This window comes from Equus przewalskii, chromosome 12 (genome assembly GCF_037783145.1).
Source record: "Equus przewalskii isolate Varuska chromosome 12, EquPr2, whole genome shotgun sequence".
NCBI classification, from domain to species: Eukaryota; Metazoa; Chordata; class Mammalia; order Perissodactyla; family Equidae; genus Equus; species Equus przewalskii.
The window spans coordinates 8,585,452-8,609,984 of record NC_091842.1 but is presented as its reverse complement, the minus strand read 5'-3'; the positions used below and the strand labels follow the sequence as shown (position 1 = coordinate 8,609,984).

At 49.0% G+C, this 24,533-nt stretch overlaps 1 protein-coding gene across 4 annotated transcripts; it reads right to left on the bottom strand.

Moving 5' to 3' along the window:
* Positions 1-653: 653 nt before the first annotated feature.
* On the bottom strand, positions 654-24,491 carry AGFG2 (ArfGAP with FG repeats 2). Of its 4 annotated transcripts, none has more exons than XM_008527322.2 (13): positions 24,064-24,491; positions 14,865-14,958; positions 13,906-14,021; positions 12,360-12,513; positions 11,622-11,787; positions 10,105-10,230; positions 9,390-9,422; positions 4,181-4,301; positions 3,934-4,016; positions 3,659-3,742; positions 2,576-2,704; positions 2,183-2,268; positions 654-1,830 (listed from the first exon to the last, which is right to left on the bottom strand). In XM_008527322.2, exons 1-13 carry the CDS (start codon positions 24,282-24,284, stop codon positions 1,771-1,773), a joined length of 1,473 nt encoding a protein of 490 aa, XP_008525544.1. In that variant the 5' UTR covers positions 24,285-24,491; the 3' UTR covers positions 654-1,770. The 4 variants fall into 4 exon arrangements, with proteins under 4 accessions (XP_008525544.1, XP_070423769.1, XP_008525545.1 ...); XM_070567668.1 differs by lacking the exon at positions 24,064-24,491 and adding an exon at positions 23,586-23,978; XM_008527323.2 differs by lacking the exon at positions 9,390-9,422 and having other exon boundaries at positions 24,064-24,484.
* Between the last annotated feature and the right edge of the window lie 42 nt (positions 24,492-24,533).

Here is a 24,533-nt window from a genome sequence, read left to right as displayed (position 1 = left end):
TGGCGAGGCCATGCTTGGCTGGGCAAATAGCAGCAGCTGGAGGTATTTCCAGAAAAACCCTGGAACTAAATAAAGTGATAACACAGTCTTCACCTCTCCTTGCTGTTATGCAATTAAAGGTCACGGGGTAGAAAGACCCAGAGAAGTCTCAAGAATGAACAGCTGAAAGGCCAGAGTTCCTGGGCAACGGAGAAAAAGGGAGGAACCTCTCCTGACAGCAAGGCCGAGTCCTGGGCCTCTCCACCAGGCGAGGTGTTTAACCCAAGCTGTCTGTCTTGTCACCACACAAACAGCGCAGACACCACTGCTGTTGACACAACATGCTCAGGTGGAACGTCTGGGGAGGAGCTGAGAATGCACCCAACCCAGGAGAGGGGGAGCTGTAGTCCCATCTCCGCACTGACACCTCCTCCTTTGTCCGCCCCAGCCCCAGTGGCAATCGCCTGCCCCGCCCCCCCCCCCCCCAACTACAGCCACCTGACTCCCTTGACACGCCATCCCATTGCTGACAGGGTACTCAAGTTCAGAGAGGGACTGGCTCTGTCTGGCAACCAGTCCTGTCCTTGGCCAGGCAGCATCGTCACAGACCCAGGCAGTCATGCTGACTGACATGAGGCCCCTTGAGCTGACCCAAAGCAAGACCACGGGAGCCATTTTCTTTTTCTTTCAAATGCAGTTCTTTTCCAACATTGCCAGCAACAGCTTTGGTGCAGAGATTGGGGGCAGGGGAGGCACGTGGAAAAAAGAAAGAAAAAACAGCCAATTGCACAAAGCCTTTCCCTGGAAAAGCCCAGGCTCTGGGGTGGACAGGACATGTGACTGCCCTCCCCCCCACCCCCTGGAGCTCTGGCTTTGCTGGTGGAGGCACAGATGGGGATTCGTCCCATTCCCCATGTCAAAGAGCTGTCTGAGCGGGAGAACGGCTGCATGTGTGTATATCTCTCTATGTGTGTATATATATAATAGCCTATATTAGAAAATTCTCTATGTATAAATATAAAACACCGGTATCCAAACATGACACCACGGCTAACTAAAGTGCTTGACAGGAGCTGGGCACGTTTAAGTATGTCAGTAAAACTATTCATCCTGAATGCCCAGGATGAGGGAGGGAGCTGGGGAAGCACAGCCATGGAGGGCCTCCTTGCCGGGCAGGGGTGGGGAGAAAAGGGTATGCTGGCCCAAGCAGGGCCCCAAGGGCACTCTGGCTGCCCCCACCCCTCCCTGGGCCTTCACAGCAACACCACGCCTCATCTCCACCTCTCCCCTACTTCCCCACTGTGCTTCCCTCCATGAGAACAGTGCTGGAAAGCTGGGCATGGGGAAAGAGTTGTTCCCACAGGGAAAGCCCGTCAGTCTGTGCCCACAGCTTCCTCCGCGCCCAGGGCTGGGAGTGAAGGGAGCACTGTGTATGCTGAGGGCAGGAGAGGAGGAGGATGATTGTCATCATAATGAATAATTTGAGAAATGAAACACCATCACTCCTCGAGGCCAGGCCCTGCCTTCTCTCCTCCTGGGCCTCCTGCCTGGGCTCGGGCTGGAGGGAGGGAGGGAGGAAGCCTTGGGGGTAGCTGACCTGGGAAGCTGCCTTTTATCTGCAAGCCCCAAGCAAAGCATCAGGACCTCTACCATCCCTAGGATCCCTACCCTACAAAATAAGGCCCATTCTGGTCTCAGACGCACAGAAATGCCACAGGCAAGTGGTCACCAGAGCTCCAGGCAGTAGAGGGGCCCCAGAGAGCAGAGAAGGGCCCACCCCAGGACACAGTGCTACAAGAATGGGTTGGTGGTCGGAGGTTTGGAGGCAAATGGGCTTGATGAGGATCCAGTCTAGAAAGAAACAACAACCACCACAAATTGTTAGATTAGTGGAGAAAAGCTGGAGGCCACAGAAAAAATGTAGTTCAGGATTCCTTTCTCCCTCAAAATTACCATGCTGAGGACAGTGGGAAAGTGAGGGAGCTAAGAGGCCAGTGGAGGGGCGGGCAGTGTGGAGGTGACAGGGCCCAGAAGAGCTGAGGCCCATTGCCTAACGCCCTCCTCCCTGGCATAGACCAGGCAGATCTTCAGAGGAAGGGGCATGAGTTCCACCCCACATGGACCTCCTGTCCTGGAAGGATTCTGTCACCAACCCCTAGAGTGAAAGGCCATCCCCCACACACGCCCACACGAGGGCACTCACCATGAAGGGGTTGGTGGAGATGCCCGCTGGCTGGCTTAGTGGCCTCTGCCCCAGCTTGGCTGATCCTAAGTCGCTGAAGGAAGAGCCTGGGAAGCAGGAGCGGACACTCAGTTGCCATGAGCCTGTCCGTCATGCCGGTCCTGACCAGCTCACCCACCCCTCTGCAGGGCAGGCATATCTAGTTCCCGGGGGTGGGGAGGGGGCAGCAAGAGGGGCCTGCCTGCCTGCCTGACTGAGGTAATGGGTGTGGAGCTGAGTCAGAGGACACAGGCCACTGTTGCTTCCCTGCTCCCCCCTACTGGTCCAAAGGGGAACTAGCTCAGATGTCTGGCTCCCTAATATTCCTTCATAAACACACACACAGTCCCTGGGGGTGAGGTCTGAAGCCCTTACCATTCTGCTGCTGAGCCACCAATGTCTGTGTGGGGAAGATCGGTGGTGGGAAGGTGCCGGCAAAGGCTCCAGTGGGTGGCACTGTCTGGGGGAAGCCAGGCCCAGCACTGCTCATCCCGAAGCCAGGCCCTGTGGGGTGAGGAACATGAGGCTCAGGTGAAGCTCTAGAAGGGAGGCTGGAGTACACTTCTTCCTAAATCCTCCCCGTGGGGAAATGGGATATGGTTTTTCCCTAGCCGGCGGTACCCTGCAGAGGTACCCTGAATGAGCCATGGAACTCTTGAGCTTCCATGCAGCCTTCCAGGCTGCCTTCCTCCTGCCTGCAGCGGCTTGTGGCGTGGAGAGCACAGTAGTTACAAGCCAGGCATGGCTACCTACGAAACTGCAGAAACTAAAGAAAATGGTTAGCCCTCTCCGTGCCTCAGTTCTCTCCTCTCTAAAATGGGGACCGTACCTATCTCCCGGGGCTGCTGTGAAATTTAGGTAACGACGCAAAGTGCTCAGCAGTGGGCCTGCCACGTGGGTCAGCTTGGTAGCCATTATTATGCTCTCTTCCTGGCCTCCAGGTTTTTGAGAATGAAAAAAGGGAATGGGGGCATGAGTTTGAAGAGAGAAAAGCAGAGGCTGGGGAGGAGGGTAAGTAAGAGGAGACCACAGGACTCTGGCTGATGAGGGCAGGGAACAAGGGTCATGGTTTCAGGAGGGACACAGAAGGGCCCGAGGCTGGGCTCCCAGAGTGACACTGCTGAGGGCTGGAGAAGTGAGAATGGCTGACAGTACCAGTCACCAGGAAACCTCTGAACTGGCTCAGGTGAGCGTCAGTCTGTCTAATTCTGAAATCCTGACTCTGTGACCTGGGTGCTTCTACTTTTTGCCCACTAGGTGGCCTGGAAACTAAACTGGGTCTGGCCTGGGCTGATAAAGGGTGAGCAGGGGGACTCGTTTTGGGAGGACCACAACTGTCAGCTTAGGCTGCCTGCTGCTCCTCCTGACAGTATGGGGTTGGGGTGTTAAGAGAGAGGCGCGCGGGAGAATTGACGCCCTGGAGAAAGTCAGGGCCAGGGGACAGTCTGGGAGGCTTACCTGTGGTGATGCCATTGGGCTGGAATGGGTTGGTGGAAGGCAGCTGTGGGTGAGCAGCAGGAGCTGTGAAAGGGTTGGTGAAGGCTGCTCAACGTGGAATGGAGGGGGGAGAAAGAGACAGTTATTTTTTTTGTTCTCATTTGGTTAATATTGCGATAACTGAGCATCCCTCTAAATTTTGGTGTGCATCTCTCTCCACTCCCCTCCCTGTCCAGAGCCCCCACTTTCCTCTTGGCTTTGGATCCCCACCCTGGGTCTCCACAAGCAAGACTCACCTCCAAAGGCAAGTCCTGCACTGCCACCTCCACCAGTCGTAGCCGATGGGAGCGTGGGGACCTGGCCGGCCATCCCGAAGATGCTGCAATATGGGGAGAGAAGTCGGCATGCATATCATCCAGCACCAAGGAGACAAGCTGGGCAAAGGACAGGAGATGGCAAACCCTGTCCTGCCGGGCAGGAGGAGCTGAGGTTTCTTGGCTGGCTCTCCTGCTCAAAGACAAACTCCCTGACATACAGACCTACCTGCTAGGGACACCTCCAGCTGACGCCCCGGCTCCCAGGAGACTGCCCATATCTGTGAGGCTGTTGGGCTGACTGGCAGGCGCAAGAGGAGAGGCACCAAATGGAGTCCCCTGGCTGCTCCCTGGGCAATCACAGGAAGTAAAACACGGAGGGCTGGGGTGAGACAGGATGGAAGGGGCAGGAGAAGAGACAGAGGCGAGGATGTGGTGGAGAAGGAGTGGAGTGATGGCATGAGAGGCACCAACTGGCTTCTCTGAGCCAGTCCATTTTCCCAAGGATCACCCAGTTCAGAGGGCTTGTCTCCCACCCAGAATTCTAGGCCACGTGATACTCAGCCTTTCTCGATCTCCCTAGTGCTCAGGGCGCCACTGCTGAGAGAAAAGCCCTTCTTCCTTGTGTCGGATCGTTGGCCCTCCTGCTCTAGTTTGACTTACACGTCCCATTTTTCCCTCAAGAGATAGAAAAATCTGTCCTTTCCTCAAACCAGCATTTCCATTTATGGATAGGTCATATGAAGCGGCAGGTAGAGGGGGTGGAGGAGCAGCTGTGAAGGGCAGAAAGGCCCGAGGACCCTCGGGAGACTCCCATGGAGTGTGGAGATGGCACTGGGGGTGATGAGCATGAACGTCCAGCTATCAGCACTGTTCCTGCTCCCACCTGAGCCACCTCCTCTCAGGAGGCCAGCCTGAGGCTACGAGCTTAGAGCAGAGCCTGGGCACACTGCTCATGGGGCAGGGCCGACTGCAGGGTCCCCTACCCTCCCTGGTCTTCAGGTCTAAAAAGAAAAAGCACAGAGGGCAAGCCACACATGGGAGTTTTACATTACAAAACAGCCCGAGGAGCAAGTCCTAGAAATCCCAAGCAATCTCATGTCACGGGAAGAGGCCCGAGGCCCTGTCGTTTTAAGAAAGCCTCTTTATGTGCGTGTCTACATCTCATCTGTACGGTAGGATCCTGTCAACCACTCTGGGCTATTGTGAGGGTAAAATGAGGCTACAAGCAGTTGAAGGGTTTATTTTTGTGAGTGCTGGAAGACTCATTATCACCGAAGGGAAATGCGCTTTCCATGGCATCTGCCACAGGACAGTGCTCAAGAACTGTATGCTGCATGAACGCTGGAATAGGCAGAGTGAGAAGAACTGGATTCTTGTTGTGGCTTTACCACTTGCTACCCCTGTGACTTTAGCAAACCGTCTCATTCTCCTGAGCCCATTTTTTCCTGCCCTCTTGTACAGTGGCTGTAAAGACCCTCTGAGGCAAGTGAAAGTATTTTAAAATCATACTGATGATAGAAGAAGTTGTTTCCAGGGTCAGAGAAGCAAGACAAGGTCTCAAAGGAACACATGATGGCTGACTCAGATCGTAAACATAAGTGCACAAGGCCCTCAACTCTGACCTTCCCTCACGCTCTGCTTCTCCCTTGAACAAGAGGCCCCACCCAGGGCCTTGGCCTGCGAGCTCCTACCCACCCTCTAGTCTTTACAGAGCCATGTCTTCGGATGGGCCTTCCCTGTCCCACAATATGAATTTGATCCTCGTTTTCCTCTTATAGAACCTTGTGTTTCCCCTTCATAGCACTTGACATATTTGTAGTGAGATATCTTTGGGTTTTTTTCTGCATCAACTGTGTCCCCAGTAGACCAATTCCACTGCCAGGAATTTTCTTACAGATATAACTTGCAAATGTGCAAAATGTGACATATACAGGATTATTAACTGCAGCATTGTTTAACAGCAAAAGACTGGAGCATCCTAAAGATTCTTCAATAGGGGGCTGATTAAATAGATTATGATATGTAATACGGCGGACTATTGTGCAGCTATAAAAAAAGGAATGAGGAAGCTCTTCATGCACTGATTAAAAAAGGCTAACAGTGCTATTAAGTTAAAGAAAACTCAAGGTGCAGAACAATATGTATATTATGCCATAAAATGTGTAAAAAAAAAAAATAGGACACAGGACAACAAAATGAGTAAAGGAAGGCCATAGGCTCCTCTTCCCAGAGGCAGGGCTGTGGAAGGAGCTGAGACAACAGAGACGAGCAGGCGTAAGGCTGCGGGAACATTTTGTAGGACGGGCAACTGTAAGTGTATTTGTGGGAGGAAGGGAATATGCCAGCAGAGGTGGAAAAAGTGGAGGTGAAATTCAGATAAGAAAGCTGATGAGACAAAAGTCTGCTGAAAGTGGGAAAGCATGAGGGGGCAACCGTCCCAAGAGAAGATCCTTTTCTTTCTCAGAGACAAGAAGAAGAAGGAGGGACAGGGAAAGATAAAGTCACGAGGTGGGGAAGGAAATGGCAAAGCCAGGCTGGTTCTCAAATCCACACTGCTCCCTGGCCCCTCAACCCTCAGCCTGGCTTCTTGTCAGTAAAGTTTTGGGCATTTTTTTGAATGCCCCAGAACTCTATTTTGAATCTCCATGCTCTTCCTTTTCTAAACTGTTAGGCTGTATTTATCCGAAAACCATTCTTAAGGGTGTCGTCGCTGTGCTAGGCACTGAGCATGACCGACAGTGACCCAGCTCTAACCTGGAGAAGCTGAGAATCCAGCAGGGAAGACAGGTTCCAAAGATGGGCTGCTTCTTGAGTGCCGGCACTTAAAAGACAGTGTTCTCCTTGGCCACCCTCCCTCCCCAACTCCCAGGCTTTCTGGAGGAACAAGCACTAGACTATAACGCCACTGTGCACACTTGCTCTTCCATCCTCTCCAATGCCCAGGCCATAAGGAAGGCTGGAAAGCCAGCAGGGTGGTGTGGATCTTCTGATTCTCAGGCCTCCGGCCTTTCCCTTGCCTCATTGACTCGGGGTGTATGGAATTCCAAGCGAACACAGCTCCCTGTCATCACTTAGGTCAGACTCTCCTGTCCTGCTCTGGGCCTTCATGCCAGGGAGCTCCCCTCCCAGGTCCTCAGCCCTTCCAGGCTGGGAGAAGGACTGTCCTGCTGTCTGCACTCAGTGCATGTGCTTCCTTGCGGACACTAGAGGGCAGAGCTGGCCCTCGCTCAGGCAGGGTCGGCAGTGCACAGACAGCACATCCTCAGAAAGGAGGCGAGCCAGGAATACCTGGGCTCTTGTTTGCTTCTACACTTCCAGAGCCTCACTCCACACAGCTGGGTGTGTATACATGCCTTATAGCAGTTTCAGGGGAAAAGGCAGTTTTAGAAACCTGCCCTCTCCGTCCTCCCCCTCAGAAATATAAAAATACAACCAGGCTTGTCAGAAGAGACACCCACCTCTCACCACAATCTCCCTACTTTATACCCAGTAGTTCTTTATGTTACACTCAGAAACGGCCCCATGATCACTGTGTGCTGGAAAGTGAATGGGATCTGCCGCTTATCAGCCATTCAAGTTTGGCCAAGTCACTGGCCAAGCTGAGCCAGTTTCCTCAACTCAAAATGGAGTTCTCGGGGGCCGGCCACATGGCCGAGTGGTTAAGTTCGCACGCTCTGCTTTGGCGGCCCAGGGTTTTCCCGATTCGGATCCTGGGCACAGACACGGCACCACTCATCAAGCCATGCTGAGGCGGCATCCCATATGCCACAACTAGCAGGACCCTCAACTAACAATATATAACTATGTACTGGGGGGCTTTGGGAGAAAAAGGAAAAGTTTAAAAAATCTTTAAAAAACAAAATCTTTAAAAAAAAAAGGAGTTCAATCCTCCCTCATGGAGAGTGACACATGGACACTCCGAGCAATGGCAAGAGCCTCACCAGTGCTGGGTGGCTCTGGATCTGGCTGCAGACTGTCTGCTTTTTGTGATAACCAGTCACTGGGCAAATGCTTCATCCCAGGGTCAGCCCCGGATGGCTCCAAGGCTGCCGCCTGCCTTCTCTCCTGTGAAGCCTGGGCCTTTAAAGCTCTCTCTTTAAAGCAATCAGTCATGCTAGAAACATATTTCTGAATGGCCCAACTTATAACCACTTTGTATAGGCTGTTTCCTTTCCCGTTCTGTTTCCAGAACCACTTCCCTCTCACTAAATTGAATACTCCTGTACCAATTTACATTCTTACCAACAACATACCAAAGGACCCATTTTCCCCACACAATACTGGCCATTATCAATCTTTGTAATTTATGTGAATTTAATGTGCACAATTATTCTCTTCTCCTAATTTGCTTTTTCCCTGATTCGTCAGGTTGAGGACATTTTCACATTTTATCTAGGTATTATCTGCTTGTATCCCTTGTCCATTATTCTCTTCTTTCTTATTTATAGGAGTTTAAAAAATACACTATGGCTATTAGCTTTTTGTCTGTTTTCCACATTGTAATGATTTTCTCCTTCTCTGTTTCATGCCTTTAAGGATATGAAACATTATTTTGGGACATCTTTAATCATATAGAACGTGACCTATGCAATTTCTATTTGTTAGAATTTATGGAGATTTTATTTTCTAGTATATGGTCAAATTATAAAAGAGTAAATTTTTTTTTTGAGGAAGATTAGCCCTGAGCTAACTTCTGCAGCCAATCTTCCTCTTTTTGCTGAGGAAGCCTGGCCCTGAGCTAACATCCGTGCCCATCTTCCTCTACTTTATATGTGGGATGCCTGCCACAGCATGGCTTGCTGAGCGGTGCCATGTCTGCACCCGGGATCCGAACTGGTGAACCCCGGGCTGCGGAAGTGGAAGGTGTGTCCTTAACTGCAGCACTACCGGGCTGGCCCTAAAAGAGTAATGTGTTTGGAAATAATATATATTCTGTGTTTTGGTTACAAAGTTCTACTTATATGTCTTAGGTCAAACTTGTTCAAGTGTTACTCAAATCGTCCTCTTCCTTACTTGTCTCTCGAATTTATCTATTAATCTTGTGAGACAGTCTATTCCAGTCTCCTTCTCCGTTGGTTTATTAGCTTTTTATCGTGTCTAATAGTTTTTTGCTTTATGAATTTCAAGGCTACCCTGTCAGTCACTTTAAGTTCAAGATGTGAGAACTTAGTGAATGTAAACTTTTAGCAATATAAAATGTTTCTTTTTGTCCCATTTGAAAAAATTAAAATAAAATAAAAACCAAAGCAACCAACCAGTTCACAGGGCACAGTGGGAAGGCTGTGGCAGAGCAGGAGTCAGGAATTCTCGGCTCTGGGCTAAGCTCTGCCCCATTGTAAAACGGTTAAACTTGAAGGGATCCTTCCTAACCCTAGGATCAGAGGACCTGCTAGGCTCCTACCTTGGGCAGGCTTGGGGGTGGAAGGATAACTTACCAAAGCTGTAACTTCCCGTTAGCATCCGACTGGCTGGCAGTGAGGGTGGAGCGGGGAAAGGGCGGGCAGGTGGGGGAGGGGAAAAAGAGAGAGCGTAAGTCACTGGCTTTCTCCAGCAGATGGTCTTGACCGTGCTCCAGCTGCCCTCCCTTGCTTCCAGGAAGTCCAGATGAAGAGGGGCGGCCCAAAGGTTATGAAGACTCCAGGGCTGGGAGCTTAGAAACCGAATGCTTTAAGGCGGCCTTTAGACTCTCTGTCAACTGCACAACAGAACCAACACAACGCAGAGTTTCCAGGCTTCTGCGAAGAGGGAGGGGTGGGGACTTCTGGAGACTACCTTGGACTCTGACCAGACCTTGCCTTTTGGGCAGTATACAACACAATCAGAGGACTCTAGAGAAAAGATCAGGTCCATTCTCAATTTGTCTAGGACTCAGGTCTCCCTCACTTCCAGTCAGAAATCTAGTGCACAACCTGTACAACTCCTCTGGAATTTCAGCCATCGTCCTTACATGAAAAAAACAGAATAGAGCCCCCTCTGCCTGACAAGAACCTCATCGGCCTCCTCTCATCCTTTCCTGGAGCTTCTTCTCTTTGTCCTGTTCTCCTTTGCACAATTCCTTAGGTTGGTGCAGATGTGAATGAAGAGTGACGTATGGATGTAGACAATTGGAGGCAGTGCAAGAGGGAAAGGAAACCGTGGGGCAGAGTTTACCTGTGGGTGCTGGCTGGGCCTGGAATGGGGCTTGGCCAGCTGGAGGAATGCTTCCAAATGCAGAAGGGCTGGGGCTACTGCCAAAGGCATCGAAGTTGGCAAAGCCCCCATGGGAAGGTGTCTGGCCTAGAGATGGAGGGAATACAAAGGTTATATATATAAAATGTATATGTAATCTATATAATGTATACAAGTTCTAAAGGCCAAAGTCCACTCGATGGGACATCTGCCTTTTCACAGGGTCCTCTTCAAAGGGAGAGGGCAGGGCCCTGTGGCAGAGAGCCAGAACATGCAGGGGAAAGGGGATCTCAGAGGCCTTCAAGTTCCCTCCCTACCATCTTTTATCATTATTCCATGAGGTATTAACATTTTTGTCAGGGCCTAGTTTGGGCAGAGACATGTGATAAAATTTTTTTTTCATGGGAGAAGGGTCTTTTTTAAATTTAAATTTAAATTTTTTTAATTGCAGTAACATTGGATTATAACATTATATAGCTTTTGGATGTATATTGTAATATATTTCGAATTCTGTGTAGATTACATCATGTTCACCACTCAAAAACTAATTATAGTCCATCCCCTCACATGTGAGCCTAATCATCCCTTTTGCCCTCCACCCCTTCCCCTATGGTAACCACCAATCCAATCTCTGTTGCTATGTGTTTGTTTGCCGTTGTTTTTATCTTCTACTTATGAGTGAGATCATACGGTATTTGACTTTCTCCCTCTGACTAATTTTACTCAGCATAATGCCCTCAAGGACCATCCATGTTGTCACAAATGGCCGGATTTCATCATCTCTTATGGCTGAGTAGTAGTCCATTGTGTATAAATACCACATCTTCTTTATCCATTCGTCCCTTGATGGGCACCTAGGTTGCTTCCAAGTCTTGGCTATTGTGTATAATGCTGCAACGAACATAGGGGTGCAAGCATCTTTACGCCTTTGCGTTTTCAAGTTCTTTGGATAAATACCCAGCAGTGGGATAGCTGGATCATATGGTAGATCTATTCTTAATTTTCTGAGGATACTCCATACTGCTTTCCATAGTGGCTGCACCAGTTTGCACTCCCACCTGCAGTGTACTAGGGTTCCCTGAGAGGGGGGTCTTAAGAAGGAAAAAGGGACACTAGATACCACTTTATTTAACTCTCTTTTGGCTACTCCTGATCTTTGGGCAGACACTAGAGGGAATGGAACACATGATAATCCCCCTACTCCCATTTTAATAGAGACGGAAAGAAATAAAAGTGCTATTTCCAGTGTTCTAAAAGGAAGGGCTAGGAGCCCGCAACTGTAATGTGTTATGGTCAAACTCCCAAACATAATCCTGGCCATACTCACTTGACCCCGACCCTCCCAGCCCAATGTTCACAGTCCTGCTGCTTCAGAATGACCCTTGCGTTCATTCGTGTGGAGAGAGAGCCACGTGAAACTTGCTCACCCCAAGGGAGTGAATTCCTTGTGCTATGGGTACCTGTGTGGTAGGAAGGTTCTCATCCCGAGTCCTACTTACCCCCAAAGGCTGGGAATACAGCAAAAGCGGGTGCCACCTGGGGAGCAGCGAAGGGGTCTCCACCAATGTCAGCCAGCAGGTCAGTACTGGCTTTCTTGACTGAGGAGGGAGGAGGTGGCTGAGAGCTCCGGGGCTGGGATATCCGAGACTGAGACTGATTGACAGACTTGGAGGAGAAGGCATTACATAGAGCAGTTGGAATCCCAGACATGACCCAGGCCCCTGCATGGCTCCCCAGGCTGCCCCCAGAGAGGCAAGCGGAGAGAGAAGAGAGGGAGAAACTGCCCTCAACCGAGAGGCTTCCTGGGCACAAGCTGCCTTAGCCCCTCTCATACCTAATTCCTCTGTCTTCTCAGTACACCGGCTCCTAGAACCACACATTTGAGAACCTATCAGTCAAGGTAACCACGAGATTTACAGGGATGTCACCCAATAGTCCCCTTGGAAAGGTTACCTCCTCATCTTTCCCAGGTGCTTGAAGCAGTGTCCGAGCCCCTTAGGTGTTTCCATGGAGGAATGGTCAGGTTTGAAGACGATACTCTGACTTCCCTAAATACCACTTCCTATTGGGTTCTTTCTTCCAAAAGATACGATTCAAGGTGATAGATGCAAGACATAGGTAACCAGCTCACACCTGCTGTACTGCTGTCTGCTAAGTACAGGGGATTTGATCTAGGAAACTGACAGCCCCGTCTCCCAAATCCCCAAGTAATCCTGAAGGGCAGATCTGAGAGTTACCTGGCTCGAGGTGGAGGCAGCAGCTGAGAGAGACGGCACAGGATCCCCTAGAAGTGTCCGCAGGGGCTTCCCTTCCGGGAGGGAGCCCTGGAGAGGGGTGGTGGCACTGCCTTTGGTGTAAGCGGGCCCCTTGACTTGGTCTGGGGGGACATACCTTTGAGAAAGAACAGTTAGGCTGAAAGGAAAGGGGTAAAACCTTGGACCAGCCTCAGGTTAGGCGTTTGGGAAAACAGGTTATGGCAGTCAAAGTCCTTTCTCATTTTTCCCTACTAATTCTCTTTTTAAACTAACGGGAATTTAGCAACTCAGAAAGGTTCTGCCTATCTTGAGCTTCCCCTTTACTGTCAGATGCTCATTTTTTCTGCAGGAATGTTCAGTTTGCTCTGGCTTGTGTCTATTTTCCCTTCCTCTCTCCCTCCTCTTTCTGACACGTGAAACCATTTGGGTTTCAAGCAACAACAGCTGCAACAATGCTGATGGACAGGTGATGCTATTTTCCAACTTCCTACTCAAGGTCCTCCTTTTTGTTTCCTAGGTGTTTCTTCAGATTCCTCCTTCTCAGTCCCATAGAAAAAGTTCCTGCCGCCTCATCTTCTAAGTGCTCACAGTCTATCCTGCCAGCTCCTGCTACTTCTGATAAAACCCCCTTCCATTACCGTGTATGGGGTCTCTACTCTGAAAGTATCTTCTTTATCCTGAGGACACCTCCAGGAGGGACTTGAAAATGCTGTTTTATCCCCATCAATCTCCTTGCTCTCTGCATTCTCTTCACCACCCTATAGTTACCCCACAACATGCACACACCCCAGAGATCAAACAATAGGAAGTGATACTTGGGGAGAGAAAAGACAAGAGAGAACAGAGATGTTGTTTTCCTCATCAGGAAAATGGAATACACGTAAATCATGAACGAAACAATGAGTTAAAAGCATAAAGCTATAGGGCCAGCCCGGTGGTGCAGCAGTTAAGTTCGCATGTTCCGCTTCAGCAGCCCAGGGTTTGCCGGTTCAGATCCTGGGTGTGGACATGGCACCACTTGGCAAGCCATGCTGTGGCAGGTGTCCCACATATCAAGTGGAGGAAGACGGGCATGGGTGTTAGCTCACGGCCGGCCTTCCCCAGCAAAAAGAGGAGGATTGGCGGCAGATGTTAGCTCAGGGCTAATCTTCCTCAAAAAAATTAAAAAAAAAAAAAGCATAAAGCTATAGGACAAGCGCTTCCAGCCACCTCTTTCCATGTAGGAGATCAGCTGAGCTATAAAAACTAACCCACACTCCCACAGGCCTAGCTCTCCCTCCAATCACTCTACCGTCTCCCCAAAAGAGGGGATATCAAATCTGCAAGGCTACTGATCAAGAAGAAGTTGTCCTTTCATGTAGCTTTGTTATTTTGAAGTCAGAATTTAGCCCTAATTGAATTGGCGTGGAATAGACTCAGCCCAAGGCTAGCCTTTGGGAGAAGCCCCAATTTGACTCTGGAAACTGACTGTCAGATACAGTATGCTGTGGATGTATGTCTCCACAGCAATCTCTTTCCTCCTCCTTACCATCTCTTCTTCTCATATTTTTCCTGGAGAAACTCCTTCACCTTCTGAGGATCCCTGGAATCTGGTATTAAAGATGTCCGAGCATCAAAAAGACCCAGCCAAATCTTCCTGCAAACCTAAAGGAATGGAGTCAGGTGACAGAGGAGTTGAAGTAGAAAGCATGAAACGGCAATGATCCCAATTCCAATTTCTTCATCAATCACTGTGTACTGAGTGTGGGCACAGCGCAAGGATCTGGTAGACCTACAAGAGAGACAGGATCCCTGTCCCCACAGAGCTGATCATCTAACGGGAGGTCATGCCTTAGATAAATAAAAATGAATTTATAATTACGTATTGTGGCACATCTTGTAAAAGAAAATGGGGGCCATGAGAATTATGGGGAACTAAATTTGGATGGGGTTGGGTTCAGGGACAATGTTCAGAGCTGTGACTTCCAGAACACCCTCCAAAGGCCCTTGTTTGCACCCTCCAAGTGAGCCAATCACTGTAAGCTTGGGTACTGCTAACACCAAGGATGGCAACTTCCCACCAGCAGATTTAGCTGGGAAGGGGTTTAACTCACTTTCAGGTAAATGACATGGACTAAACCTGGGTTACTGACGCTCCGGTCAGCTGAGCTGGCTCCAGGAGATCTTCCTCAGAGGGGTGGGCCCAGTCAACTCTGCATGCTTCTCAACTGGAGCTCTACCCATTTTCCCCCTCGAGTGCCCAAGGGCAACCCCCTACAAAGATTTAGCTCCTTCCCCTGATTCCTCCAACAAGGGGCCTAGACAAACCATAATTTGTATAACTAAGATTCCGTAAATATACATGAGACTAGAAATCTGACATACTAAAAAATAAGAGGAACTTGACTAAAAAGGAAATCTGTAAGGTTTTTCTATAATCTGGAGGCAAAGCTCTGAGGGCAGATATGGCAACTCCAGCATGTAACCACTCTGTCAGTGGCAGCTCACCTCATTCCCACGGGATTGCAGGAATACTACTTCGGGCTCAGTGAAAGTTGTCATGGAGATGGACTTGACTCGATGTGGGGGGTTCAGGCCTCTCCTGTGGGAGAGAAATGGAAAGAGAAGTATAACGCAGTTAGCACCGCAGGTCTGTTTATGGGAGGAGGGGGAGGGAGAAAGAATAAAACGGCACATAAATTGAGCTCAGGTAGAACTCCCTGCCAGAAGCAACTTCTAATTCAAGGAAAGGGAAATGAGAATGTTTTGGAGGCTTCCAATGAGAGCAGGAAGGACAGAGTCAGGGACATAGTGTGACCCCTGTCATTCTGGAGAGGAAGGCAGCACTTGTCCATCCAGAAGCCTCCTCGACCTTGGCTCAGACCCCAATAGTTCAGGGCTCAGCCTGCAAGGCAGAGGGGTACTTCTGGGAACTCAGACGTGCGACCACTTCCCATTTCCTGCTTTCTTGTTTCGACCGACAGCACACCCTCAAGGTCCCAGAGCCCATGAAGACACACAAATCCCTCAAGCATGAGGAAAGTAAAAAACAAAGGCCCATAACTATTCCTGATTATACTAACAAAGGTAAGATTTGGAGACAAAACCCAGAGTCCCTTGGCTGGCCGCCCCTCCTCTTGTCTACACAGAAAGCTGGCATAGGGTAGGGATGCAGAGGGCCCCTCTCTTTTAGCAAGAGATCTCTGGGAAAAGAAATACTCCAGACTTTCTCATTGCTAGATCTTTTAGCGAAGCAGGAGGAATTCAGGTTCGACAATGAGATATGAGATTGGCATGAGTCAGGAACATATATCCCGTAGTGATGCTTTTGTGCCAGCTCTGGGTGTTCTGTTAACTCCCTGGGAATCCAGTTCTGCCCACAGAAGCCCTATGGAGATCACAGCAGAGAAGTCTTCCTCGCCCCCACTCAACTGCCCTCCGGAGTGTTCTAGCAGGGGAAACCTGGGGCCAAGCCAGGCAGGGTTTCATAGGTTCCCCTTTCTTTACACCTGACAAATAAAAATGGCAAGCAATAGGGGCTGGCCCCGTGGCCGAGTGGTTAAGTTCGCGTGCTCCGCTGCAGGCGGCCCGGTGTTTCGTTGGTTCGAATCCTGGGCGCGGACATGGCACTGCTCATCAAACCACGCTGAGGCAGCGTCCCACATGCCACAACTAGAAGGACCCACAACGAAGAATATACAACTATGTACCGGGGGGCTTTGGGGAGAAAAAGGGAAAAATAAAATCTTTAAAAAAAAAAAAAATGGCAAGCAATAGGATATATTGGAGAGTATGAGGAAGCCATTTGGTATAAACCTAATTCGGCCTGACCTTGTCTTTCCAAAAGGGCCTGACTGTGGCTGTTGAGCATGCATTGTATATCTGCTTGAGATATTCCCTATGGCAAGAACAAAGGCCCTTGAGATAAAGGTACAACTTCCCTCCCCCTGCCAACGTTGGCATTCCCTTAAGGATTAAGCATCTTTCCTTAGGCTAGGAATTGATTGCTGAGCTCACCTGTGACCACCCAGCTCGAGACAATAGGCTTGCCTCCTGCTTGCCCTCTGACATAGCAGACCCACTACCTGCTGTGTCCATCAAGCGCTGTGCTGACAGGGCAATCTTGTGACTATTGTGGGAGGGACACTTCAATCATATGTGAATCCTCCTGTATGGGGGTATATAACCACTCTGTATACCTCACTTCTTTGGTGCCCTTTCTTCCTTTGGGAAGAAAGGCCCTGGGCCATGGTCCTCAGATTTCAGCTCAGAATAAACTCACCCAAATTTTCATGGATAGATTGGTTATGGATTATTTTCGTCGACACACCTTACGTTTTACTCTGGTCTAGACCTACTGCCCTCATCAGAAGAAAACAAAACCGGCTGCACCAAAACAAAGAAACTAGCCCCTGGGACTAGGAGCAAACGACCACAGGCATATGCGGGAAAGACAGTCTCAACTGCTGAGGCCTCTTCAGACGTTTATGCCCCTGGAAAACATGGGCAAATCAAGATGTGAAAATAAAAGTAACTCAACAGGGTCCTAGGTGATGCCCTCAGGAAAGCAAAGGGAGAAGGAGGAGACAACAAAATTCACCAAATGGAAATCTCAGAGAAAGATAGGGAAAACACACATTCACGCTTGCAGGTGTACACGCAGAATAAAGGCACCCTGCCAAGCCTGGAAGCAGGGCAGTGCACGTGTTAGTGTAAGTGAAGGCGGCGGGGGCAGGGGGCAGATGACACAGCGCAGAGGGAACAGTGAAGGGCAGCAGCCCTTCTGGATAATAAATGACCCATTACGGGAATCTAACAAAGGACAGGACACTGGAGGCTACAACTGAGGGCAGTTTTAGCAATTCTGCTGCTAGACTTTTAAGTAAAGATACCCCTTTAAAAGACAAGCAATATCAAAGAGGACTCACGGCCTGAGGAAAGATAAGAGCAGGGAAAACCAAAAGCAAGGCTTTGTTACTACACGTCAAACAATAGCTCTTCAACTTGATCTGCCCTGAAGACTCTCTTCTGATCATATTTCAGAGGTATTCCAGGTTTCTCTCCTAAAGCCTCCCTTACTAATGGCTTGGTTTTGTCTAGGTTTGAAGTCTAGACAGCCGCTTTTATACTCTTTCCCTTTCCTTTTCTCCCCTTAACCCCTAGGTCTTCCCCCTCACAACACCAGGCCTTTCTGAGGTCTAGCCAGAGCAGACCTCTCTGTCCCCAGGATCCCAGTCCTCTTCTTCACCTCCCACTACCAAATATTTACTTTGCCAAAACACAAGGCATTGTGCTGGGCACTTTGGGTGATACAAGAATTATAGGACCTGGTCCTCGATCACCAGGCACTTGCTTACAAGATGGACCCAGGGAACTTCTGAATGCAGTAGGGTGCCATTTAGGCACACAGATGGATCAGCGAGAATGTGGCACCAGGATGCAGCAGTGGGGGAAGGAAGAGAAATGGTTATGGGAAAAGTAAAATGTATTATGTTTACACAAAGCGTATCACAAAAAGGTCATTGACATTTCCTGAAAGGACAACCAGGAACTGTTAGCAAAGCGTAAACAGGGAGGTGTGCTTCCTTGTAGGTGGAGGGGGAGGGACCCGGCCCACACATCAGTCTAGAGGGGATGCTCAGAACAACAGAGGTTCCTACGGCTGAACTTGGACCGGAAAGTTTATTTTTGGAGGGGGAGAGGTTAGGATGAAGGGAAGGAAGAGCAAATAAGTGATTTAGGTGCTTTGGGCCAAACGAATCTGACGGAACAGGATGTTTCCGTAGCACAGTACAAAAGGCAGTGCTCTGACCTTGATGTCTGTAGACTGGATTATGTATAACCAGAGCCACAGTTTGGGGGCAGGGAGAATTCTCGACAAGGCAAAACTCTGCAGCCCAGAAAGAGGGCCTAGTTACATGGCCTATGAGTCAGAGCATTTGCTTCTGAATCACAGAGAGGCCACTGCTGCTGAGAGAAGCAATTTAGAAGCAAGAGCCCCCCTCCTCTAGGAGTGTTGCTTTCCGCTGGGTACATACCATGGTCATGCAATGGGCCAGATATGAGTCACTGGCCTGGAATCAAACAGACCCAACTCTCCAACTTGCACCCAGTCTGCCCAACATAACTCTCAGGTCCTCCCCAAAAGAAGAAGTGAGAGCTAGAAGGAGGCACTGCCCTTCAGTTATCACAGCAAATCCATTCTGTTGTTTCTACCAGGAGGTGCTGGGGAAATATACAGATAAATTTATTTGCCCAGAATAGGGCAAGTTTTTCCAAATGAAGGCAAGTGCATTCCTAGGACCCAGGCCTTCAGCAGAGCCATGATATCTTTTTCACAGGGCACCTAAATGGTATTTGAAGTACTCTGAATCACTCTTTGAAGTACGCTAAATTGCTTGGCAAGTGCAGCCATGTGCAGAGATCCTAAAGTCTGCCCAATTCTCTCTCTCTCTCTCTGCTCTCCCCTCCCTCGGGCTCTACTAAGCATACTACTGTTTCTACAAATATCACACCTTTTGTTTCTCTGTGGTCATCACCCTCAAACTGGCCCATATTTTACTTCTATCTTGCTTAATAAGATTGAGCTGAGCTCAAACTTGTTCAGCTGCTCAGATAAGGAGGTTCTGCCAGGTCAAGAGTGGAAAAAAACAGTTCCACCCAACACCCGAGTTCTTTCATTTGTGCCAGATTTGGACTTGGGAATTCCTTACCTCTGCATATTTGTGTTTAAATTAATATACCCCAGACTGCGTTTCTTTGCTCCCGGGATTCCATCCCTCTGCCTCTGAGCAGCATCCAGCTAACCCTGGTTAGCTCTTACCTTGGACCCAAACATCACCAAGAAGAGTCCCTATTACAGACTTTTAATAGTCCCTAATAGGAAGGCTCCCCTATTATCCTGCTCCAGGGTCAATTTCACTAATTTTAGGAAACTTCCTCCTAATCTAAATTCCCCTGCTTCAATCTATTTCCTGTAGTTCTTCCTCAGTAACAATGATAAACAGCTGTTGTCTCATGCAGAGCCACGTAGAATCCTGGCACTACCAGCTGCCCTCTTCTTCAGGCTCAATATAAATCCTTCTACATTTTTTTCCTTTCTTCTCATCCCTTTGGTAATTTATTATTTTCTTAGGGGCTTTTCAAGTCGTCCAAGGGCCCTGTAGGATAGAGTGCCTAAATGTGTAATTTACTGAGACTCTGTCCACCTCTGCCCAGCAGAGGTGAATATGAAAGGTGAGGTTGAGGGGATGGAGGAATGGGAATAAAATAAAGGCAAGGGACATGTCTACTTCTCCAACACAGAGAGATGGAAAAGTACTGAATTACTGAATAACATACTACACCCTTCCTTCCATGGAGATAAAAGTGCTTCAACTAGGAACCACTACTAGTGAGCCAGACAGGGAAACTAAGGCACAAGGAAGGTAGGAACTTGTCACTCATAAAGAGATGTCAAGCACATCACTTGACACCCAGCCCAGAGCTTTGTCCACCTTAATCCTGACTTAGTCCCATTATCAGAGTAAAGTTGTGCAGAAGGAGAAGAGACAAGTATCCACTATTGAGACCTAAAGGACCATGGATTAAAAGATGGACCCAGGGGCTGGCCCCGTGGCCAAATGGTTAAGTTCGTGCGTTCCGCTTCGGCGGGTTTTGCCGGTTCGGATCCTGGGCACAGACATGGCACTGCTTATCAAACTGTGCTGAGGCAGCATCCCACATGACACAACTAGAAGGACCCACAACTAAAAATACACAACTATGTGCCGGGGGGCTTTGGGGAGAAAAAGGAAAAAAAAAATCTTTAGAAAAAAAAAAAAGGATGGATCCAAACAGCGGGGTCAGAAAAGCAGGTCACATACTTTGCTGAAAAAACTGGGTGTCAAAGGTAGTGTCCATCGCTGATGTCACGAGATCTCAGGCCTCAACATCTATTTTCTTTCTAAAGAAAAGCAGTTTATCCATTGGGGCATCCAAGTGAACCAGAACAAAAAAGAACATTTAAGGCACTGCTTTGGAAATAAATCCTTTTTAGTGGCAATCTTTATCCCATCCTAGCTTCAAATGGCAGATTCATTCTTTAGTGGAAGAGTTAGAAATGTAACTAAACAAACAAGCACATGTTTATACTATGGAAACTCAAAGGATCTCTATCCAGGTTAAGGAAATAAGCTTTTGAAACAAAACCAAATGAATAAAACTAGGTCAAATTTGGGACCTACAATTATGACAGCATGTACGTAAATTTAGAAACAGCAGAAACTAGCAGCTTCTCTCCCAGGCCCTCACACCGAAGCTGTGGGTTTTTGCTACAGCTGAGAAAATATTTCTCATTTAAAAACAGAGAGTGAGAATGAGTTCACACATGCAGGGATGAAGGCACAGTCATACCCACCCGCCAATATCAAAATCTGAATTTCTCTTCAAATCTTGGGAAATTCAACTTTGTCTGGAACAGTCAGTTTTGCTCCATCAGCCAATCCAGCCAGCTGGGAACTCTGCTCACTGCCCCTAGAATACTCCATTCCACTAAGAGGTAGACATATTTGTAACACACTCAAAATTCAAAATAAAGCCAGTCCTGCTGTCTCCTTTCTCTGGCTATGGTACTTCAATTCTTCCCCCTCAATATCCTCTTCACTTTAACAAAGAGTATTTCTTCTCTTTTCATCATCACACCTCAATATGAATTCCCATCACTCTCTAGGCCATGCTGAGCTTTATTTCACTTCATAGCACTTATCACTACCTGCAGTTATATATTTAATGATTTATTTCGAGTCCGTGGCCTCCACTAGGACATAAGCTACATGAAGATGGGTACTTTGTTGATTTGTACACTGCCTGATCTCCACTGCCTAAAACAGTGTCTGGGGCTTGACAGGCACTCAGTAAATATTTGTTGACTGACCGACTCAGTGAATGTGCAGGCTCTTGGCCTACCACAATTTTTACTTCCAAGCACCACAAAATCCTAACCTATGGGCAATCAACCATGCAGATTTAAGATATTAACCGGTGGATGTGTCACCGTGGAGCCATGCCTCTCCTCTGCCGGCTGGACTGTGTGAGCTCCCTCCTCACTCTGCAGCCAGCAATAAGCAGGCCCCAACTCACACACTCTGCCTAAGACCCACCGGCCAGCTCCCAGCCCTTTCCACAGTCCATCAGAGGACACAGGTAATACTTTAGGACCCCTTTAAAAGCTCTATATGCCTTGCCCTAGTCCATGCTAATTAGAACTCCAATTAGCAAAAGAGAAGCACCACCAGAACCCAGGCAGACAGGCACAGCCGGGGGAACTCCAGCTTTCTTGCAGAGTTTCTTCTGATATTCTCTCTTTATAAGCTCAACATGCCTTCAGTTCAGCTTCATTGAGTGGCGCAGCCTCTGGATCCTTCACTCTCCTCTCACCTCCTGCTAACAAAGGGTTGGCCTAGCTCCTTATTTCCCAACCACCAAAATGTGTTCCCTAAAGTCTACCACCTTGAGAATCACTCCGAGTGATTCTCATGATGCTTTACCAAAGCACTAGGCAAAAATGTCCTCTCTAGATCTTGTGAAACTAAAACAGGATTCCTCCTACTTAGTCCCAAGGGAACTTAAGTTCCTAAGGAGCTAAGCCCCCAGTTTGAGGTACACATATCCCAGAGACAGCCAGGTCTCTCAGGATACTTCTCTAACAAACTAATCAATCTTTAGGCCATAGTTACCTCCACGCAGGGTCTGCCCAGATCACGGGTGTTTGATTTTTCATTAATGAAATCAACAATAATGACCACAGGGGAAAGCGGTAAAGTTCCACAAATTGTGCACCGATATTTAAGGAGTTAACTTTTCCAGCAAAAGAAACCAGGTTTTTAGTGTGTCCCAGATCCCTTGGCCCTCCTTCTGGCCTGATTGAGGGATATTCATTATAGCAGGGAAATGTTATTTATGGGAGACTCTAAATCAAGATCTATAAAATCACGATAATGATGTCAGCACTTCTCATTTATTCCATGTTTTATCTTTCATCCCATCACAGCTAACCATGGGAATGAAGTAACACTGCTCCCTAACATTTTCATCTTACGACCTAGACTCTGATACACAATCAACTTTATTGCCCTGCTTCCCTTTACTTCTCTCCAGACTCCATAATCAGATTTTCCTTTTAACAGCAGGATCTTCAGGAATCTGCTCTCTTTCTACTTTATGCTATAAATATTCCTATTTTTTGCTCCTGCTCCCCTCAGAGTACTTTGTCCCAGTCTCAAGTCTCTTTTTGCTTCATTTGAGTTTCCATCTCAACTTCTGACACATTCTTGCTTGGAATCATTGTCCCAAGAGCCATAGCGGCTTTTCCTTAGACCAAAGTCAAGTCCATCCTCACAACACACAAGTGAGGTTGCTCACAACACAGAAGTTTGGCAGAGGAGGTAAAAACCGAATAGAGAAATCATCCTAAACTGTATCTTAGGAGCCCCGGATCTTCATTTCTGGTCTGCCATGGTCAGAACTAATACCAAACAACAAATGCTGAAAACAGCAACCCCATATGGCATTGGGTAAGTTACTAAACCTCTCTTTGCTTCTGTTCTCCCATCTGTCACGTAAGAACAATACTGCTCCCTCCTTGCTTGGCTCCTAAAGGGGTAAGAAGAAACAAGGAAAACGCTCCTTGTTAAAAAACAAACCAAACCAACAAATGAAGGTATTAAAATAATACTAAAAAAGTCAAAATAAATCCCTTGATAAATTTATTAAAAGTAGAGACACAGGCCTGGTATCAAATGTTAATCATGCATCTAACCAAATAATTCCCTAAGGAGAAAAATGCTTACTACTATATAATCAGAAATCCAGGCTAGATCGGTGGCTCTGAATTAGCTCAGGCATGACCAGGTACAGTGCCAGAGCCAAGCGTAGCACTGCAGATCATACAACAAGACTCCCCCAAATCTAGAATGAGTTGCGGGATGCCACTACCAGGATCCGGCCATGGCAACTGGAAGCTTAAAGGTGTAAACTGTTACACTTAAGGGATGGCTCATCCAGATCCCCAAACCTTCGGAAAAGTTAAGCTCTCTAGGAGGGCAACCCGGCAGCCCTCGCCTCTTAGATTTGTAAGAAATCTGCCTCTGGGTAGCCTTCCAGGGCCCTGCAAGATTAGGATCTGCACCTGAACACTGGAACCTGCTTACCTTACCTGCTATCTCCATGTGTCAAGCTGGGTTAACTTACCTGTTTTAAACTGGTTCTCCATCTCACACTCCAGGAGAGGCACAAGCCAGAGGGAAGAAAGGGACACCTTCATCTTGAGCCCAGCTGGTCCCCTCTCTTTCCTTTTCGCCCTCCCCCGACGTGAAGTTCCCTTTCAAGGTGCATGTCATTCTCTGGCCCTTTAAATCTCTATCCCGCCCCCCAGTTCCCTTCAATTCTCCCCACTTTCCGTTCGCCTCCCTTGGGGAGTTTCTCCATTCCTCTCTGCTGTCCTTCCCTTCCCCTGCGACGCGACTCCCAGGGTGTCTTGTCGCCTCTGCCCCTGTCCCTGCCCCATGACACCTCTGCAGCAGGCGGGCCTCTCGCCGCATCCGGTGCGTCCCCGGCCTCCGCGCCGCCCCCCACCTCGGCTCTGTCCCTTCGCCCCGGGTCCCCGCTGTCCCCCGCGCCGGCTCTCGGCCGCTCCTTCCGGGTCCTGCCCCCGCGCCGGTCCACTCACAGGAGGCCGGAGCAGGTGGTGCAGACGAAGCTGCCCACGGTGATGTCCACGTAGGTGACCCCGCGCTGGGCGCACTCGAAGCAGTGGCGGTTGCCGGCCTGGCTGCAGCCGCCCAGCTCCCGCACCCGGCGACACCACACCTCCGAGGCCGCCTCCGCCTCCGCCTTTCCTCCGCCGACCCCGCCACCCGGGCCTGGGCCCTTCTTCGCCGCCATCACCATGGCTGCCCACGCTCTCGGGCCTCCTCCCCGCAAGGCAGCAATCGCCCCTTCAACCACTGCCGCCTTCCCGCCTCCTCAGCCGCCTCCGCACGCCCGGCTCCCCTGACAGAAGCTCAGGAGCCGGTGGCGTCCGGGCGACACTCCTCAGCCCCCTGCCTTGCCTATCCTGCACGCTGATTGGCTAGTCTCCACCCACCTCCTCACTCTGATTGGCCCGACGTTGGACGGCCTCGAGCTGCGGGAGCCGCC

Coding starts and splice junctions, on each gene's coding strand:
- AGFG2 (XM_008527322.2), bottom strand. CDS start 24,284: ATGGTGATGGCGGCGAAGAAGGGCCCAGGCCCGGGTGGCGGGGTCGGC. Junction 11,788..12,359: donor CTGCCTCCACCTCGAGCCAG/GTAACTCTCAGA, acceptor TTCTCCTCCAAG/TCTGTCAATCAGTCTCAGTC. Junction 10,231..11,621: donor TGTATTCCCAGCCTTTGGGG/GTAAGTAGGACT, acceptor CTCCATCTCTAG/GCCAGACACCTTCCCATGGG.